Source organism: Buteo buteo, chromosome 13, assembly GCF_964188355.1.
Source record: "Buteo buteo chromosome 13, bButBut1.hap1.1, whole genome shotgun sequence".
In the NCBI taxonomy this organism is placed as follows: Eukaryota; Metazoa; Chordata; class Aves; order Accipitriformes; family Accipitridae; genus Buteo; species Buteo buteo.
The window spans coordinates 34,677,678-34,699,751 of NC_134183.1; the positions used below are offsets into that span (position 1 = coordinate 34,677,678).

The 22,074-nt window shown below is 38.0% G+C and overlaps 1 protein-coding gene across 3 annotated transcripts in view; it reads left to right on the forward strand.

Moving 5' to 3' along the window:
* The window catches only part of TLN2 (talin 2), a 234,034-nt gene extending 213,229 nt beyond the window's left edge, over positions 1-20,805 (forward strand). For all 3 annotated transcript variants that reach the window (XM_075045499.1, XM_075045498.1, XM_075045501.1), the window contains 7 exons: positions 828-933; positions 4,197-4,321; positions 11,188-11,313; positions 14,657-14,719; positions 14,821-15,003; positions 19,406-19,531; positions 20,485-20,805. In XM_075045499.1, coding sequence (XP_074901600.1) covers positions 828-933; positions 4,197-4,321; positions 11,188-11,313; positions 14,657-14,719; positions 14,821-15,003; positions 19,406-19,531; positions 20,485-20,613 — 858 coding nt within the window. In that variant the 3' untranslated portion in view covers positions 20,614-20,805. The remainder of the gene's footprint in view (positions 1-827; positions 934-4,196; positions 4,322-11,187; positions 11,314-14,656; positions 14,720-14,820; positions 15,004-19,405; positions 19,532-20,484) is intronic.
* The last annotated feature ends 1,269 nt before the right edge of the window (positions 20,806-22,074 follow it).

The following is a 22,074-nucleotide window of genomic DNA, read 5'->3' on the forward strand; positions in this document are numbered from 1 at the left end:
CACCTGATTATGACTTTTGAGACTCAACCTCTTGTTTTGCTTTTAAATCTCTCTATATCAGTCTCCTCTCAGAAGTAGTTTTTAATTATACACAAATTTCCAGAACTTAATTGTTTTTTTCCTTACAATATGGTAATTAAAAATGCAAATGTAGTTCCTGTTCAGGGGAAGAATTCAACTTCACAGTCTGAATAACTGACTGTTTTCCATTTGAAGAAGCACAGTTTAATACTTGATGCAAATTCGGTTCAGAGGTGTCTTTCTTTCCCTTCTATTTAAGGGTCTTGCCCAGGGTTGGCATTTCCATTGCATTCACCCTTGCTGATTTTTTCCAGAACAGGTAACTAGCGCTAGCTTGCAGAACTCTGTAATTCTATTTCTTAGAAATAATGACCAACCAGTTTGTTAATACTAGAAAATCAGCTCTTCTCTAGCAGTTTAGAAAGACTAAGCCTGATGCGTAAGTGTAATGACTACAATATCTGAGAATGGAGTGCTAAAGGTGCATATTCCTTCCACATACTCACACATGCGCCTCTCTTTTGGAGAATTCTGTCCTAGTTTTAGTGCTGAGAACTTCCAGACAATGTTGTCAGTTCCTGTAGAAATGCAAGGCAGTGTCACTTTCCTAGTATGCATCAGATGTTGCAATGTAAGCCTTGGCTCCTAGTGATTCATTGACAATTGTATTTCTTTCACTGGACTCACATTTTTTCTCAGCCAATTGCTGTATAAAATAAATCTTTCACTAGTGTGCCTTGGGAGTGTTCCAGCATTCTCTGGAATCCTTTTTAATATGCATTGTTACATGTTATCTTTTTCTCTAGATCCTTCAAAAACCAACTCCAGAACTAAAGCATCAGTTGGCTTCTTTCTCCAAGCGGGTCGCTGGTGCTGTTACAGAGCTCATCCAGTCAGCAGAAGCAATGAAAGGTGAGTTGAGCAGCCTGGCTACCAGTACAGTGGGCCTTTTACTCCAGAGATGATGATCTGTTATTTTTGTAGTTTAAAACAAACCCCCAAACTAATAAAAACCCTTTTAGTATGTTCTAGGTGTCTTGGTACCACCTACTTCCATTCTTTTAATTTCTTTGCTGGTATTCGCTTGTATTCAGAGTATTGGAAAACATATCTATTTGACCCTCCCCTACTTCATGTGATCAGTCATAAGTCATCTGTAAATCGTGTGGCCTTTGAAGATGGAACCATCAAGCACAGCACTCAAGAGCCACAGTAACAGAAAACAAAATACAGTTTCACTCCTCTTGAACTGGTGGCTGAATTGTAATTGGATGGCTGGTTCCTTTCCTTACACTCATGTTTGTTCAGTCAAAATAAGTCCTTTGCTTTTCAGTGATAGTTGCTTTCCAACTTCAAATAAAATGGGATACCATCATCTTACCGAATTAATACTCAGCCTCTAAAAATAATGTCAATTTTAGGTCTCTAGTGCTTACAGTTCTCTGTCTGGGTCCTGCCCTGACAAAGTATGTTAATGAAACAATGAGACTTCAAAAAATTGTGGTCTGGGTGATTTTCTGAACTCTTAGAATTTAACAACTTGTGGACAAATATAAATTCAGCACTCAAATAAGCAACAAATTCCATTGCTTAGCAGAAGTTCACTGTTCTTATAACAGATGAGTGATATTTTTCTCAGATACTGGCTTCCTTAGTAAAATTTTTATCCAGTGATGTATGCAAACTCGTAGGACAACAGTTCTAACATTTTAAATGAGACGAGTTCATATTAAGGGTGGTGTTATTAAATATTAGACCACTACTGCTGAAGCACATCTACCAAATTTACTGGGAACTTTAGTCTAAAGAAATCTTCACAGCCATCAGAAAGGCATATGAGCATTCTAATTTCATAGGTAATAGAATACTACAGTAAAATATGTTGAATAAAGCATTGTAATCACTTTATTTTTAATTCTGCCCCCTCCAACAAAGGCTTCTAGTAAATTCATATTTGTTCAATCATTTGTTCCTAATCTAGGCCAGAGAATATTATACTCATTTTTCTGACATTCTGTGTAATATACACTGCAGGTTTTCCTTAGTTATTTCCTGCTTTTGTCAATACACGTTCCTTGGAAAACAATCCTGACTAAACACTTTTCGTGTATGGGAATCCCTTATTAATTTCTTATGGGGCTTTTTCCCTCTACATTGTAACCTAATTGCTCTGTTTCATATAACAGTGATCTCCATTATGCTTTTTTGCTGTTCAGGTAAACTTCTTGAATTCTTCGGCCTTTTCTGCACTTTCCTATGTTTCAAAATTTCTGTTTTCCTTTGCTAACAAGCCAAGCCAATATCAGAATTCTCTATTTACTAAATGCTTTTTAAAATCTTTCTATTGTCCTCATCTTTGGAGACATTTATTCATTTCCAGCACTTTTTGCATTTTAATTCATATTCATTAAAATATAAATTCATTTTGTATTTCTTTTTTTCAGTTACTGCCTGTAGGGGATTTTTTTTTTTATTCACTTTAGAAGCTTTTTTGTGGAAAGTAAAATGTTTTTTAATCATTCTCAATTTTCATTCCTAGATACATGATAAAATTCTGTCTCCTAACCAATTTAAAATGTAAATGTCTTCACCTTTGTGAAATGCCTTTTTTTGAAGAGGAGCAGCTACATTTTACAAGTTTGCTTTTGATTGTGTTTATACATGCTGCCTGTATCAAAAATATTTTTTTCCCTGCTTATCTGTCAATATTAGGGTTTTGTATAGAATTCCTTCATTTTGTACACCATTTGAGCTGAGAAATTGTCTTTGGTAATGCTTTGATATTTGGTATAAAATACATATATACGTGCTAGATAGGGATTAGCAGCATGACATGTATCTCACTAGGATTACAGTATTTACATGTACTTCAGCTTTCTCCCAGCACATCATAAATAGGTGCCCTTCATTTGGCATTCTCCTGTGATTTTGTCATCCTTAGTGTAAACTACCTCATTCTTTAGCCGGTGCAATGTTGATCCATAAGCATTCAAGGCTATTTCCTTTGATGTTTGATGAATCAGACATGGGTTATGCTATCCCTGATGCAAAGTGCCAGTATCCTTCTCCCCAGTCGCTCCTCCTTAACAACAATTAATGTTTCAGTTGATATTTTAATATTAGGTTCACCCGAACTTTCTGATCCAGTTTCAATAAGTTTAACAGGGCCTTAAGAGATTTATTTTTCTTTGGTTTTTTTTCATTCTAGCTTAGTCTTCCTTTGCCTGGTATACACTGCTTCCCATCCTTTTCTGTTTCTATCTGTGATGCCACTTCCTCCCCTTGCCCTTAGCAGTTATGAACTTAGAAGTTTTCTGTCTAGTTTCCTCCTCTTGCCCTTAGCAGTTATGAACTTAGAAGTTTTCTGTCTAGTTTCCTTTTCTTTCTCCATCTGATTTTCCTTTTGGCTGTTTCATTGCATCCCTCAATCCAGAACATGGATGCTTTCTGAATCTTGTCATCCAGAGAAAATATTAGGAAATTGAAAATAACAATGCACTGAGAACTTCAAAAATCTGAGATCACCTCCAGCCAAGTATTCGTTTTGTGGACCTACAATATTTCTTTGAGCCAAGAGAAATGGCAAAAACTCGACCAAAAAAAAAAAAAAGTTGACCTTTGGATATGTTACAGAAACTGCTTTGGCCTTCTCTGCACTGCTCTTAGAAACACATTGCCAAGAGCATGCTTTCTTCAGTCAATATTAGCTTCATCTCTAACCACTGCCAAAAAAGAGACTCTGAAAAGTGTGCTGTGGATGATTATCTGTTGTCTATAACATGTCCTCTTTACCATTCTGTCAGATTTCTCAATGTGCCTTACAACTTGGTCAAGTTAGAAACCGTCTTAGACCTCTGATAAACTAAAGCTGAGTGACAACTAGTTTTGCTCCCAGTATGGACAGTATCCCTTTTTGAAGCTGCTTTGCTTACACAGTTCTTAATTAAGTTACTTTCATAACAGAATAATCCTGCTAAATGCTTTTTTTCACTCTGACTTACATTTTGCTCTCAGTGGCATAAATGACAGTGTTTTTATGCCATTATGGTACTAAAATCAGCTTTCTACAATGTGCATTCCGTATTTGACACTTGAAGTGTGATTGTAAATCATCCTGTTTGAATGGCAGCTCACAGTGGCTCTGAAGTTATTGTCTTCGTCTCCATTAATTTCAGGGACAGAGTGGGTGGATCCAGAAGACCCAACAGTCATTGCGGAGACAGAGCTACTAGGGGCTGCAGCATCAATTGAGGCTGCAGCAAAGAAGTTAGAGCAGCTGAAACCAAGAGCCAAGCCAAAGGTGAGTGTCCATCCCCATTGTTTCTTTGAAGTTAATAAAGCAGAAGATGCATATAGCCCATATACCAGTGTATACTTTGTTACTGTCCACGGTAATGGTATAAACAATCAAACCTTGCATCAGTCTCAGTGCCACGAGACACTGCACTGGATGGGACTTACCCCTGAAGGAAGAGGGTAAAAAGATGCTTTTCAGGGAGTGAGTCAAGCATCAGCCATGAGCAAGCAAAGGAAGAAAAGCCAAATGTTAGAAAAGCTTTGAAAAATTACAGTATCATTACTGTTGATTATTTACTTTTCTGTTTCCAAACACATTTTACTGATGTGAAAAGTCATTCTCACTTGCTTTCCTTTGAAGACCCTTTGTTCTCATCTGAATGTGTGTAGTATAGCAGGAGAAAGCAGCAGCAACAGAGAAGGGATTCAGCAGAATGCAAAAGACCTTCAGGATTTTCTAAGATTAAAAACATAGCATTTTATGCCGTGCTGAAAGAGTAGCTGCTTCAGTATCAAATCAGATATATGTTATGAGGATTTCTATTTAATTTTCCTGAAGGAAAATAAATTACAGTTCATTATGAAAGCAAGTAGTGTTGCATGTTGCCAGGTCATTTCAAACATGTCTCTGAATATATTATATAAAATTAAGCCAACTATTTTCATGCATGGTACAGAAGGAATCTATGAAACTGCTGTTACTTACGATTGTATGCATAGCTCACAAGACTGGATCACAGAGAGAATTGCTACCTTTTTCCTAGTATGGAATAACAGGCAGGTTTTAGAAGTAGTTACCACATTTCCTAGAATTGCATCTCTATAAAATGAAAATCATGCTTTGGCTGTGTAATTGACTTCAGGAAAGGACTATGTATCTATTTCCCTGTTTATGTTGCTTTGGCGGTGCAAAACTGTTTTCTAAGGAAGACTTCTCATTAGCTTTACTAAAAAGCAGGGCCTCAAATGTTGGATCATTGTTTTCAGTGCAGGGTGGTATTTTGTCATTCAGGAACATCAGATGAAATAGTTCTTGGTAGCTTCACTCTTTGAGGACTTCCCCCCTACCCCCTCAACCCGCACCCCCCCCGCTTAGTGATGGGAATAAATTAGCTCATGAAAAAGAAATGCTCTTTGTCCTGCATTTTTTAACAAGTACATCCATTTTGTTTATAAAGAAAAATGGTCCTTTATAATGAGATTCTACAGAGCAGAGGACACAGGCTGAGTCTGAGGAGAGGAAGAGTCCTCCATCACCTTTTCTATACAATCACTGCACAATAGCATATGTGTGTTGCCTAGTAACCATGGAGCAGTTTCCTTCCAACATCTAAGCCACTCCAGGGTCATTGTAATTTCCCAGTGAATACCGATCTCACACCTGCTCCTCATTTAACATGTTAATTTGAGTATCCAGTCTGCCTGTGATTTATTGGTCTGTTTATTTGTTGTTTTCTGAAACTAAAATTCATATCCAACTGCTTGTTTCATTTGGGATTTCAACAGCCTTTACATCATTTTTTAGATGTTTAATCCCTTTCACAATATGGATTGTAATACACATCAAAGGTACTAGGAAGATCAGAGTGGCTCAAATACCACTTTTTCTGCTGAAGACTTGTAGCTTGTATCCTCCCAGAGTAGGATTTCCTGATTCGAACAGGCTCTGTCTTTCTGATGCTCATCTTTGACTACATAGTGTTGTAGTGAGAATGCCTAGACTAGGTAAGGGGTTGCTACAATTGATTTTTCTTATGCTTAGTCTACAAAATGCAGGAATAGTAGTCATCTTCTACAATGGAACAGACCGCTGGTCCAGCTAGACCAACATCCTGCTTTGGTTAACAGTAATCATCATCAAGTGAACTTGCAGAGAAGCCCTTAGTTGGTAATTTTAGAATAATCTGCATGCAGGAAATCCATCATCTTCATCATTATTAATTGGTGACTGATTCTCTATTTTGGGGTAAGCTTCTGTTACTGGGGCAGGGAGTAGGAGTCATTTGATGTAGGCTTGAAATTTTCATTTTTGTGTGTTCCAGTTTGTCTATTACCTCTAAAGAAAAAAATCAATAGTTGAAGGTAGGGTTTTTTTCTCATTTGTTCCACTATCTTCATTTTTTTTTTATACTTTTGGATTTTTTAGTTGTTCTTTTCCTCATTTTCTCTTCATATTTTTGCACCTATCATACCCCTTTGATGTCTTAGGCTGAGACCAATAGCATGAGATGTCTTCATTTTCCACTACTGGGAATCATCTTATCCCAGAGAACAATCTCTAATAAGACACAGACCTGCTAATTGCTGCCTATTTTTTATTGTATGATGCATATGATGTTTGCTTTAAATCCTGGTTGTGTGGCTGCTGGTAAATGTGCTCCTAAAATGCTTAGTCCACTAGTCCACTGCCCCATTGATATCTTGTTAATATCTGTCTTTCTTCTGAGCTTATATCTTGCAAGCACTTTGAGAACTCTCCTAAGTAGATGGTGTTACTCCTCCCCATAAGACAAAACCTGTTCAGTATTCCCATTGCAGTGTTCAAGGTGGGGAATGATCTGTGAAGCAGTGAGATCTTTATTGTTTATTAAGCAAGCTTTGGCTGTCATACTTCCTTTAAATACAGTTACATTTTTTCTGAGTGTGGACTCTTTTTTTTTTTTTTCTTTCTTTCTTTCTTTCTTTCTTTTCTGTTTTCCATTTTTGGAGGGTCAAGTGTCTTGCAACGCAGCCACATATTCCTCCTGTTATACAAATATGCTACTGGCTGTAAAATAACAACCCCCCCAAATCAGTAATTTTTTTTAAGAAGAAAAACATTTTCTCTAATAAAAACTACATGCTTCACTAATACTGGAAAAAGAACACTTAAGGAAAAAGGTGCAGTAGATGAGGTACAACAGCAGAGAGCATTGCTGTACCTACCCTATCTGTTGGTATGCTCTTCATGCTTCTATGCAGGCTTATGCCTTCAAACACAAGTGTCTTTAGTAGTCAGTAAGAATTCCCTGCTGTTAGCTTTCAGCAGTTTGTCCTTTTTTTTTCCCCAAGATGAATCAAACCTGGATGCCTTTTTCTGCAGGACTCTGTGTGATATGTTTGATATATTAGGTTGTTATTTAATCCAACTATATATCAAACATATTCCTACAGTGTCCTGCCCTGTCTCCGGGGGTTTTAACATAGTGGAAGGCAATATGAAGGAGTACATTCACTCACAAGCAGGTTTAGAAGACTTCCTGCAGACTCCTAATCTGATTTAAAATATATACATGAAGGGCTCCTTCATCAGTAGAGTTGCTCTTGGAGGGTCTTTTAAGTTGTGTAGGGCCTTTTATGACAGTGAGCAGCAGCTGTGTCAAGAACTGACTTTCACTGAAATAGTTATTGTGTTTTCCATGGCTCAGTGCAGTAACTTACTCATATTGGTCTTCTCTTTATGAAATAGAAAATGAGCGCTGCTTCAAAATAAAATGGTTTGTCTTTTGTAATTTTTTTCTACTGTTTAGCAATGAGGTTGAGGGCTCATTTGTTCTCATATGAACCTTGACTTTATTTATGCTACCCCTAATAATGGAGATTCTATAGAAAACTGGTTAAAATACAGTACACATTTTCAGGATATTCATGCTACAGACTTTGTAGCTAGCCTAATAATTTTGGTTTGTGTGTTCCAGTGACTTCATTTTCTAATCCATTTATACCCATACATAGTCGATAACAGCTTATTAGTTTAAGCTTGTGGAAAAAGAGATGCTGATCTTCATGGGGGCTACTTGAGGAAGAGGAAGCTAATCACTTGTCTCATAGATCTGGTTTTCTAAAGAAACTCAAGTAGCCCTCTCAAGTAACTAAAATCTTACAAAGTTAAATTTTCTGCCATGTATCACATCATTGCTCCTAACTTTGTTCATGAAGGCAGTTCATGTGAACTGACACATGTTGTGAGGGTACTGTTAATGAGTGTGAACTTAAGACAGTTCAGGACACACTCTTTAATATGGGAATGGGTAGAAGAATTACTTCTCTTGTAGGGCGTTTTGCTGTGTTCAGTCTTGGACTGCTACATGTCCTTATTGCTAAGGAATGCTCTTTGGAGAGTACAGGCAGGTAAACATACCCACAGCACTGACTGAGCTTTGTGCCTGCTTCCCCATATCAAACACGAGTATCCAGCTCTTAAAAGTCATACGTGAAAATGCTGAAACAAAAACTGCAGGGAAGGACTAGAAAACAAGGATTTGTTAGAAAAGATGAAAACTCAACAGAAGTTCCACAGTTTGAGTGCTGTGTAAGGCTGCGCCACAGAAGGGATCAACTGCCAACAGAATTTTTTTTTTTCTTCTAGAAATAAAAAGTTGTGACATGACAGGAAATAAAGGATTTGGAAGTTTGAGAAACTCGGGGTGTGGTTTCTTCTCCCCACCCCCCAAATTTCAGTAGACTTGGAAAGAAATTCATTTGGTACTCGGTGGGGGGCGGATATCTGTTATCTGATGAGATACTGAAGTTTAGCTATCTGTTTTTCTGCTGAGCTTTACCTGCTGTTCCATGGTGGAAGTTAATCCAGCCATTATACAATAGCATTCTCAGTAATGCAAGATTTGATTTCTCTGCATTCCCTTTGAAAGTAGTAATTTTTGCTTTGCACATATGTGCAACATTCAGTCCACTGACTATGCTGAACTCAGTTCAAACAACTACTTTTCTTCAGGCTCTTTTTGGTGGCTGTTTTTTTGCAAATTGAATACCATCTGGGTACATACACAGCTGCCTAATAGAACAGAGTATGGCCATGGGCATTTTATTACACTTTACTAAAGAGCAACATCTCCTTTATAATAAATAAGGAGATAGTGAAACGCTCCCTCGCTTAAGTTTGAATTCCTGACAATGCTGACATATAAAGAATAATGCACGTAATATATATTGTTATGTTGGAAATGAAAATTTAAAAACTCTAAATAACATGGAGCCTTAGACGTAAGTAGAAGTCCAATAACAGTCTGTTAAATTGACTGTCACCCAGTGGTACTTTTGTTGATGTTTCAGTTTAAGTCTTTAGTCAACTTAAATCAAAGTCAACAATACATCTATTTTAATAATGAAAAGAAATCTGATAGTGACCTCACTGAATTCCATTTAGTCACTTTGGTTTTGTGATGTTGTGATTGAAGTAAGAGTTTTATACATAAGACTTGAGGCGTCTTGCATAAATTCAGGACCAATGTGATTACCACTTAGATAAAATAATGGTTATGATGTTACGTTGTAAGCATTGCCAAAAATTCATGTGGAACATGACTTGCTCACTTTACAAAGCCATTTTTTATACTCTTATTACAAAGGCATATGCTTCAGTTGATGGGATTAGCCCAATAGAAAGGCAAGACAAATACTTTTCCTTGAATTAGGTGGCTTCTTCTAAAGGATAAGAAGAATTTTTAAATGCCAAACAACTTCATCTACACATCAGTTTTTATTTTCAGATCATTCCATTTTTCTGGTGTCTATGGATGCTATGGTTTCATCTCCTGGACTTTTAATTATGTGGCAGTTATATGGAAGTGCTGTAGGACTGAGCACTGCTTGATGTGCCATTTTGTAATGATTTGTAATTATTCATAATTATCTTTTATTACTTTGTAATTGACTACTATTTCATCAGATTGCAGTAACAGGAGAACTAAACCTGACTTAAATTTAGATGGATGCGCTTAGATTTGCAACTGAAGTGCCCAGTTTTCTAACTCAAAGCCCACTTAGCTGGTGTTTCTAAAGTTAGTTATTTGACACAAGAATGCTGTGGTTGCATAAGTTGGAAGACACCTGTATTTCAAAAGCCTCATCTCTCACAAGGTGGTCTATTCTGGTATTGTATCCACTAGCCCTACTGGTCATACTGCATTGGATTCTGGTAGGCTTGTGATTTGATCACAAACAAAATACATTCTGTTGGTTTATTTTGTACAAAAAACAATCAGAATACTTGGCCTAGGCCTGGTTCTGTTTAAAATAACAAAAACCATTTATCTCCATTTTGTTAACTGTTCAGAAGCTAGTAAGCATGCTTAAATGAATAAATGTTTTCAGTGTTTGTTTAAATTATTAGAAAGTCAGGGAAGTTGTTGTTTTATTGAACAATAGATTTGCGTTTTAAATAGCAAGAAGCCTTATTAGGAACAGCTGATCTCTCTATTTGCACATGCTTGTTGAAAGACACGTTTGGATGGCTGAAGTGTGGTAGACAGACCTTTGGAACTTCATATCTCCAAGATGACTAAACTGGACTGCTTCACAATGCTGCTCTCTGTGAAATGACAGCTCTTACCAAAAGCTGTTAAATCTATGCACTTGCTTCGTATCTACGTTACATTTCTTAGTACAGGTTAATGAGACAATATACATTTATCACTGTTATTTTTTTAATGCTTTAAGTCTTTAAGTATTTAGAAAATGCTCTACCTAGTTCAGCAATTCTGGAAGCCAGTATTATAGCTCTACAAAGATAATCTTGGTATGGAAAAACAAAAACTTCTTTTCAGACCTGCACTTTTCTGAATGTAGTTTTGAGTAGACCTAGTGGAGGTAATGTATTAGAAAGTTGAAGGCAATTCTTTAAGTATCTTGTCTGGTACTGAATTTCACGTGTGCGCAGCCACAAGGGCAACTTAATATTTAAGTTCACTTAGGTTGACTTCCAGCTTTAGTCCACGTGAAACTCCTTTGCAGAAAATGGTGTTATAGGTCTGATTGAATTTACTGATGAGTTCCAAAATCTTCTTGTCTCACTTTGTACATGTCCTCAATCTTGAAAATACAATTGCTTTCAGGTGAATAATGTGTGACATTGTTCTTTCTTGGTTATAGCAAGCAGATGAGACACTGGATTTTGAAGAACAGATCCTGGAAGCAGCTAAATCCATTGCAGCTGCTACCAGTGCCCTTGTGAAGTCAGCTTCAGCAGCCCAGAGAGAACTGGTGGCACAGGGAAAGGTGGGTAAACAGGACAAGTAGCAACAGTAGGGGGGGAGAGCATCAAAATTGCATCTAGTCTCTTAACTGTTCCCTATTAAAACAGTAGGAAAGGAGCTTGGGAATGACTAATGAAAATGTAAATCTTTCCATTGCTCATCACAGTACATGGCTCAGGCCTAGTTCTGTTTAAAAAAAAACCAAAACACCACAATTATGTTTATTTAAACCTCGCAAGTGTAATCAAGTGTTTGGCTCTTCAGATATTTCAGCTGTGGGGAGTTTTTGTGTCTGTGAGGGTATTTTTTTTTTTCATTTCATGAAGATCTGTGATTCAAGCTAGTAATGTATAGTCCCACAAGACAGCTTGTGGATCCAAAACCAAATGTCACAGTATACAATACCACTCTGGACCAGAATAGCAAAGGGCCTCACTAATTGTGCCCTCAATGTTTTGTTGTCTGATTCGATGGGGACACAGGCCTGTATGCAAATTCAGCACATTTAAGTGGATGTGCTTGTAGTTATTGTTGGGACCAACGGAAAGAGTGCTTATAACATGTGTCGTCCTTTTGGTATGGTCAGGATTGAGGTCTTTGTAATTCATTTCATATCCATCACTGGTTTTTTTCCCAGTTAATATACTTTGAAACTTAAAATCTGAACATCAGATACGTTTCCTGTGAGAACAATTTGTTATAGGATCATTGTTGTTGTATAGTTATGGTTTCCAATTTCATCTAATTCTTTATTCTGAGCAGACAGTGTCATGGATCCTGTCACAAAAGTGCTGAGCTGTCTACTTCAGCTAGGATTCCTGGGGAGCTTGTGCTTCTAGTTCCAATAGGAGCACAGAGCACTTGTTTCAGAACAATAGTGATGTAACTCTTTGAAAAGACCCACCATGAGCTGTAGCTATGGAACTTATCAATAATGCATAAAACAAGATATTATTAATAACCATTGAAATCTGGCTGTGGAGACAGTCCAGAAAAATGAGAATTTTTACTTACCTGCTTCACTTAGATTATTGTGCAGTCTGCTTTAATGTGATAAGACCTGTTCTTATTTAGTTTCATTATGATATACAGCTTGCTTTACTTTCCTCACCACCACCACTGTAAAGTTATACAGAATAATACAGAAAGTATTTCTATCCTGGTACCAGCCCTGAATCGCCCTCAGGTAGTTTTCGCTTCTTTGCTCCCACAGATACATTTCTATTTGTGTCTTTCAGATTGAGGTTAACAGCGCTTGCATCCTGTTCCATCCAAGTTCAGATAATTGCTAAAACTACTTTAATCTGTCTGAAGAAAGCTGTAGCATGCTGTTCTAATAGAAGCACACCTGCCAAATATAGTGCCATATTAGCAGATCTCTTCAGCCTGCTTTACTGACTTAGCCGTTTTGCTTTATCCATCACTATTCTATATTAACTTGCTGAAAGATCAGGAATTTTTGCAGCAAATGGCTTTTACTGATAGTTTCTTGCCTGCTTGGAGGATCTGCAAATAATACTGTGCTCTTTAAGGGAAGAAATAAATCCCAACCAAAACGAAAATGTAATGAAACATCCAACTTCAGAATTGTTTATGGCACATCCTCTCATTATGATACTTCTCACAAATAAATAAAGCCATTAATATACTTCGGAAGTAATGAAGCCCTAACCCATTTTCCTTCTCTTCTTTCTTTACTGATTACTAGCGCTTAGGTAATTGTCACTACGGGGTATCTTCTAACTATTGTGGCAGCCTGTATCTCCAGGTCAGCCAGAAGGACAGGAAGCTGGCTTCTAAAATGACTGACCAAATTCTTGCCCATAGTGAATGGCTCCAACCTGCCTGGTGGGAAGAGTTTGTTATTGATATTGGGGGGAAACATTTTGCTTTTGTAAGAAACCTTCTGAGGCATGTAGTATGGACTCCTCCCAGAAAAACATGGCTGACATGTAAGTGGGAAAGACAAGTTTGATCTGCTCCACATCCATCACTTCAGTACTGAACAGTAAATGGTACTGACTATTGGCTTAGATTTCTCACTGACCTTTTTATTTGGTATGGAGGCAGTGGGAAATTCTTACCCAACTGCACGGATATGTGCAGACTAGGCACGTTCTTGTCCAAAATAAATTTCTGACATTGCTTGGTAAAGGCTGTGGAAGTATCTTTACAGGGCAAATTGGTGCAATATTGTAGTTGAAGAGTTTGCTAAAGATATTTTAAGTGAACCTACTTTCCCCTGTGGAACTGCTAGAAAAGAATTAATTTGATGTTAGGCAACCATTTCCATTTCTGCAGTATAGATGAAATCTGGGAAGTTGGATCTGGTCTGTCTTCTTCCACACCACCCTCCTATTCACTCACTTACACATGTGCACACACACAGAGTTCAGACACCACTAGCCAGACTCCTGCATCTGTGATCTAATTAAAATACATATTCTGGGGATGATTAGGCAAGAAAACCTTGAAACCTAAAGAGTTCAGGGATGTAGTGAATTCATTTGTATAACTGATTTCTCAGTTATACAAACATGTCACCATAGCTATGAGAGAACACATCTTCTGTTTATGTTGATGCTACACATAAGGATTCGATTCTGATCCCTGGGATCCTGATTATGCATTAAGCCCTGTTACCATTTCTTTTAAAATGCAACAAGTTTCTGGACCATGTTCATATTTCACATCTTCCACCTTCTCTTCCAAAAACTCCCAGACCCAGGCAGGTGGTGGGGTGGGGGGTGCATGCTAGCAACCAACTGTAGAATTTTATTTCATTGTTTTCATCTGACGTGGGAAGAAAACTGTCTCCTGGTTGTTGCTAGTACTGCTGATGCCATGAACACTTCAGTAGATGAGCCATGCAGAAAAATGGGCTACTTTCCTCAAATGCCATTTTAGGCACAAAGGGAGTTAGGGGGCTTCCCTGTGGACCTTTCTGGTTTGTACCTTCCCATAGTGCCAGAGTCAGAAGAGATTCAGGAATGATGTAAATACAGATGTGTTGTGGAGACAGAAATAACTTATTTTAAAGGCCAGGAGATTAGGAGCTACTACTTCGACTGTTGCTTAGGCCAAAGTCTTGGCTGCAACAATCATTACTCTGGGACTTCTATACATGTTCCAAGGATGGGGCAATTCAAGCAGTGTACCAAGTTGGACACTACATGAGCAGGCAGATGTGTGTTGGAAGCACACTTACGCTGACAACTAACTTTCAGTTGGATTTTCTGCTCTTGTATGTGCTGGCCACAGTCACAGGTGTTTCCTTTTTTCATGGATTACTGTTTGTCTAAATCTGAGACAAAGCAACTGTATTTTCTGTCTCATTGTAAGCCATCTCTGAACTGTTTTTTCAGGTTGGAGCAATCCCTGCAAATGCAGCTGATGATGGACAGTGGTCTCAGGGACTTATTTCCGCTGTGAGTAACTCCTCCTCTTAAGGGAAACTAGCACCTTCTCTGAAGAAACAATATCCTGTGAGAATACACAGTGACTTTTTTTTTTTTTTACTGTCTTCTAGGCCCGAATGGTGGCAGCTGCAACCAGCAATCTCTGTGAAGCAGCTAATGCCTCAGTACAAGGCCACGCTAGTGAGGAGAAGCTCATATCATCTGCCAAACAAGTGGCAGCTTCCACAGCACAGTTGCTTGTGGCTTGCAAAGTGAAGGCTGATCATGACTCTGAAGCCATGAGGAGGCTACAGGTACTTGTGTTCTTAATTACTGAAAACCCATAGTAGTGCTATGTAAATGCTGTTTTAGCACTGCATGAACAAACCCTGAATTTTAGGAATAGTTTCTTGAATTTTCAGAATTCTGTTCAGTTTTTTTTCCTTGTGGGATTCTGGGGCACTTTCATTTATCAAGGGTGAAGTGATGTGCATTTGTCATTATTCAGCAGCTACAGCTCACTTCACTGCTTGTTTTGTTCTTCATTTTTAAAAGATGTTCAGAGATGGAAATGTTGACTGGCCTGTGCCAAGCCCTGGTTTAGGTGCAATACTGATAGATTCATACTCGTGATAAGCCACGGGAATACATGAGCTAAGAACGTTTACTACATGCATTTCTATAGCAACTGAGTAGAGTTGGTTTCTCTGCAATTATTCTGCATTCAGTTAGACTCCCAGTGAGCTTGCAAACAGGTAAGCACACTTAACTTGGCTGCACATGAGAATCCTTCTGACCTCTGCAAGATTATGCATATGTTCAACAAAGTACTTGCCTAAGTGCCAACTGGTTGTTCCTAGGAGTCAAGAGACAGCAATTGTAGATAGAACATTTCTAAAATGGAGAATCATTGTTGGACAAAAACAAGAACAGAAACTGATGCAACTTCTCACTCAACTAAAGTCTGATTTAACTTTTTTACATGAAAGTGGTTCCCTTTTACATTACCCATCCATTTCATATTGAGCTTCTCTGAACTGTTATTGAATTAACACTGTCTTATGACGGGTAAAATCTAATGTCTTCAGAAGTTTTGTTTAAGGGTTTTCATTTTAAAAATTACTACAGCCTTCTCTGACATTCTGTTCTGCACGCTGAGCCTGGAATGTAAGAACTATTCCAGCTCCTTTTTTCATACCATCAACATGGAGTGTCTTTGGTGATAGTGAAATTTCCCCTTTTTCTCTTATTTGTACAGATGCTACTAATGGACATTCAGTATAACGGTTCATGTATGGATAGGTAGAACCAAGTCCAACAAATACATATGACTAAGTATCTGTGTGAGCAAGAGGAATGGATTAAATATTTAGGAGGAAAAAATAAATGTATGAGTGTGTGGAAAAATCTGTTTGTTTCTATAGAAAACAGTGGTAATGTTATCTCTAGGGATGAGACGGTTTTAAGTGCTTTATAGTAGATTCATATAGATTGACTTTGTGAAGGGTCTGTGGGGGACGTATCAGTAACTGGAAGATAGTTCTGACTGTAATGCAACCTGCACTTTAATATCCACATGCCAAGATGGGTCTAAAGGAATTTTAAATGTGGAACAAATAATAGAAACACGAACAAAATAAAGTACTAGAGACTGTGTTTTCTCAGCTCTGCCAGGAAATTAAGGGTACTCAGTCACTGTAGGCAAATATTACTAAATAGACATTGAATGTGAAAAGCTGGAAGGGAATGTGAAAAGGAAACAAGCCTAAGCACGGACTGAAATTGAACTTTGCCACTTTACCAAGCTTCGTATTAGTCCCAAAAGGAATAATGAAGGGAAAAGCAGTTTGCACTTGGAAATAATGTCCTTTATCATAGCACAACCAGTGAGTTGATGTCAAATATTTTTACTGGTGGATTTGCCAAAACTACTGAGGCTTTTCAGCTGGCTTTGGCCCCCACACAAATGTTTTCACATAGCTTTATTCAGTAGCTTAAGTTCAGGAGTTTGAGTATATTAGTTTTCTGTTTCCTACCACACAAACAACTGCAAGCTTTGGGAGAAGACATTGGAACTGCATTTCCCATGAATGCTAACTTGGAATGTACTGTTACAGAGTCTGTTCTAAAACTTAAATGAAGCAAATGGAAATGTTTCCAATCTCTTTGGATGAGCTCCAGACTGAGCAGAGCAAATTTCAAATAATTTGTCTTTGGGTCATTTCAGGTGGGAAGAGAGTTAAACTGAAAGGGAGATGAAGCTGGAAATATGGAATAGGACTTGGGGGGAGGTTCAGAGCTGGTCCATTGTGGTTTCCCCTCCTAGTGCCAGTGTGTCTCCAGCATATGAGAGCAGGCTGTCTTGGCCAGTGGCCTGTGTGGGAACCAGTGTTCTCAACACATATGACACCTGGGGACATCAGGAACCATGGGACAGAGAACTCTTCTACTGTTCTCTCTCACTGCCTGTCACAACATTGCAACACTACCCTTTTTCTGCACATTGTGAAGGCATTAATGTTGTTTATTGTTGGTGTTGACTGATTTGCTGTTAGATACTAGGGTTTAGCATTTAATATGAGAACAGCCTTACTGGATCAGACCAAAAGTTCATTAAGCCCAACCTGTATCCTGATTCCAGCAGTGGCCACTAGGAAATGCTTAGGGAAGCAAGTAAGAAAAGGGTAAGCATACGTGATACTATTCTCTACTATGTTGTTAGATTCCAACCATTTTCAACTCAGGAACTTCCCAAGCTGGATGCAGATTCTGTATCTTTAGTAACCCTCAGTGGTTTTCTCCTCTTAATTTATCCAGTCCTCCTTGACCCCATGTAAACCTTTACAGTCTAATTAACATTTCCTGGGCAGTAGATTAAGCTAGGACAGCTGTACCTATGTCTGTCCCAACCTGCTTCTGCAGGTTTAAATCCACACAGTACAAACAGCTGAATTACATGCAAATCCACTCCTGCAGCACACATCTCAAATTTAATTTACAGGACAGACACCTTCCCAGTGCAGGGGTTCTAGCAAGATTTAACCATTCAGATCCTTCTCTTCATGAAGCATTCAGTTGCTCTTGAGAGTACCTGATACAAAGTACCACTGTGCAGCAATACAGAAGTCAGTTTGAGTAGCAATAAATTTGGGTCACTTTGACCAGGCTATGTTACTGCAGGACTAGTGATAAAATGTTGCTTCTGGTATCTCAACTAAATTCTTCATAATTCAGTAAGATACCTCTCTATAGCACTCCACTGTGCACTGAAGACTTACCCATGGTAACAGGTGATCTAGGTGTTCCTCTTGCTCAGGAGGTGGAAATATCTTTGAATGGTGCTCTGTCCCATTCTCTAAAGCTGTTTCTTTGCTAAAGCACTTGAAATACATTTGGGGGCCCACCTTTCAGTATTTGTATGTATAATTGAGTAGCAAACATAGCTAGGTCTCCCAGTCAGTCCCTCAGAGTGAGTGACCCGTGACCCCTCTTAGCGCTAAGTCCACATCAGCCCAGAAGTTTCTTTTCCTCTCTGTCCTGACATTGATGAATAGATAAAGAGGTGGAAAGGAGGAGGATTCCAGTAAGAGCCAAGAAGGAGGCATAGGTCCAATTTTGGTATAGCAACCAATTTAAAATACAAAATATCAGACATAAGACTTACCTGGGACTCACAAATTTAAAGGACTGCCAGTGGTATATGAAAGATCTCATTTACACCACCATGTGCAGTACCCATTAAACCATGGACTGTTTTTCTCCCAGAGGCAGCTTTCCACCACTTTCACCAGCTCTTAGTACACTGGAGCAAATTCAGTGCCAGATCTTACGATGCTGAGCCCTATACTACCGTCACCTGTCTGCACAGGATATTTCCTAGCCAATGGTCTCCAAGACCTCAGTGCTTCAAAAAAGGTGCCAGCTCTATCTTTTAGCTTTAGTAGAAGAGAGGTTTGCATTTTGTTTGTGACAGGGACTCTTCTTCCACTCATTGCCATGGGCATCACAGTAGGAGATTCCAAGGCCGCTCCTCTGGTATCCTCCTCTGTATCCATTACACCAGTGCCTGTGGACATGGTCATTACTGAGTGTGCAGTGTGGAATTTCTACTGCCAATATGCATAGCAGAGATAGCTTTGTCAATGCAGGTAGCTTAGTTACCTTTTTCTTTTGATGCACAATTGCTGACACTACTCAGTTTAGACAACAAAAGATGTATTACAAATGTTTGACTGTATCTTTAGAAATCTGAGAATTTTTAAGGAAATAAAAGTTTAAATGTGAGATAATCATGGCTAAGTGGCTAATTTGCCCTGATGAAAGTCTATTAATTTAAAACTTCATTGCCTTAAAATGTTTCTTTATACTTTATACTTTAGCTTTCACTTTCTGTTCTTCTTCCTCAAAAAAAAACCCAAACTCATTAGTGTTGTGCATAACATAACTTGTGATTTCATCCACTGTCTTATTTCAGAGTAGGGGGACAAATAAATCTCATCTGTGACTTTCCCAACTTCCAGCTTCTTAAATAAAGGAATTGTGTTCCTCTCTGTACCATTGATTTTGAAAGATTAATTTGCTTTTCACTGGGAAAAACAAAACAAAACACACCTTTCCTGTGTAGTCAAGCAAAGATGTTTTAGTTTTGATGCTTACATGAATCCATGTTAGTTATGCATTTTTGTTATTACTAAATTTCTTTTGTCTTTTTCAAAGGCTGCAGGGAATGCTGTCAAGCGAGCATCAGACAATCTTGTCAGGGCGGCCCAAAAAGCAGCATTTGGGAAAGCAGAGGATGATGACGTTGTGGTCAAAACAAAGTTTGTGGGTGGCATTGCTCAGGTTGGTACAATCACCCAAGAAGTAAAGCAGAGAAAAACTATCACAGAAATATAGCATAGTGTTACAATGTCCATCTGCTGCATTGCAGGCTGGACAAATCTATGTAGAAATCTATGATAAATTGCTTAATGCCTTACTGTTAGGTAACCACTGATGGAACAGCAAAGTGATATGCTGTAAGATGTCTGCACTTCTTCATTGAGCATTTACCATAATAGCAGTTACCATTGTCCAGTATCTTTTATGTTTGTTCTGATTAAGTTAATGGTTCTTTTCAAACTCCTCTTATGTACTTTAAATATTCCCAAAACTTAATGGAACACTAGTTTTTATGTATATAATCGAAGAAATAGAGAGTGAGAGTTAAGAACTGATGACACTTCATTACTGTGACCATAATAAATATGGGGAAATAATAACAGTATTTAAAAATAGATTCCAAGGCTTTGAGGTTGTACCAACTTCTGGATTCACTGTTGTAAATGAGGAACACCACATACTGTGGTCACTACTTAAAAGATACTTAAATTTATCATTTCTGCATGTCTGTAGTACTGTCATTTTTCCTTTGGCATTTTGAGATGCAGGAAAATACTGTGGATACCTGCAGTAATGTGTGTTCAATTTTACTACATGTGTTAACCCCTCACGCCGATGAATGTTGGGGGAGCACAGCACTATAAAATCTGTCATGGATGTATGGTAAAACTATGCTGGTAGATTCTTTTTTTCTTTTTTTAGTTCTCTTTAAGAAACAAGTGGGAATATGATACTGTTCTTGATGGCGTAGTCCTGGAATGTAAAAAAATTTGAGCAATTCTTGCTGAACTAATTAAAACTTGGTGCTTCTCTGGAGAATGCTCAACGCTAGCTGTGATTGATGTCATGGAGAAAGAAATCTTGTTGTACAGATGGTATTCTTTGCTGTCATAATTCATGCTTCTGTTTTCTAGATCATTGCAGCCCAAGAAGAAATGTTGAAGAAGGAAAGAGAGCTGGAAGAGGCAAGGAAAAAACTGGCTCAGATCCGCCAACAGCAATACAAATTTCTACCTACAGAGCTCAGAGAAGATGAGGGTTAACCTGCTGAGATTTTCTTCTTTTTATTTTTTTGGCCTTTTTCTTTTTTTTTTTCTCTTTTTCCTTTGTTTTTTTTTCCCCTTGTCTTTTAAAGAAATAAGCTAAAGGGGGACAGTACAGTGAGAACTGCTCTGACAACATTCTGGTATGCCAAGCACTTACCTAAATAAACTGCCTGTCATAACTTTGGATGAGCAGAGGGCAATAAACACTTGTTCTTTCTCATCTGGTCAGCTGAGGTGCATGATGATCAAATAATGGTACAGTGTTGGGTTCATCATTCCTGTTCCTTTCTTGACTCAGGAGAGAATGTTTCACTTTTTACTAAAGATACTAAGTCAGTATTATTGTCACTTTCCTAATGCTTGAGGTATTTATCGTTCCTTGACTTGTTATAAAACATTCATAATATTAATAGGAAAACAGTCAAGAAATCTTTCATATGATAAATATCACATGAGCTGGTGGTTCTCCCCCAACTACCCTTGTAAAAAGAAGACCAAGATGGAGAAGGATGTATGTCTGAGTGGAGAAACACGCATGAGTGTGGGTCTGAAGAAGATGCCTGTCCTCTTTCAGTGTTATATAGCTCGTTCACCCCAAAACTGGAGGAATTATCTCTGCACCTGTTTGCACTAGTAGTATTACTCCTTACCTGATACTAACAAGCTTCTGCTTGTACAGTATTTAGGTTTACAAAATGTGGCAATAGCCATTCTTTAAAGAGCTCAGAAAGCAAAGAAATGGAAACCTTGTCACTGCCTCAATAATAGCAGGTTCATGAAGGAAAATGCTGTTTCAATTATATACCTCTAATGTGTGACTACTTTTACAGTATTATACACACATACACATGCTCTAACATTAGACTGAATAGTTTGCATTTTGTTTTTTAATTGAAGTTATCTGGTTTGTACTGTGGGATTTCTGTTAGAATGTATGTTAGTTAAAAAAGGGAAATGCCCAGTACAGCAAAAGACTATCACAAGTCTTGCTATTCTTTTAATAATTTCATTTATAATTATTTTGTTTTGAAACCTGTGGGTATTGTAGGAGAAAAGAATAAGTGATTTACAAGTAGACTTTTCCTGTAATATATTTTTAAAAAATCTGGATTCTAGGGAATTTGTTTTCATAGTTGGTATTGATGAAAATGTACTCACGAAGGAATTGCAGAGAAGGAATAGCAGCAATCTATCAGCAATCTTTGTCTTCAACTGCAGAAAGGTACGGTATGCTCTCAATATCTCTGTTGTGACCTAAACAATAGCAATATGGGTAGAGTGAGTAACACATTTTACCCTGTCAAAGAAAGAACACAAATCACAGCAACTTTAACTAGCAAAAGCTAAACTATTTGACTAACTACAGAAACACCATCTCTCCTAGCAACAATTTCCAACATGCCTCCAACTCCACTCGACCCTTCTTAAACAACGTCAAGTCTATTTAGGTCAAAGGAT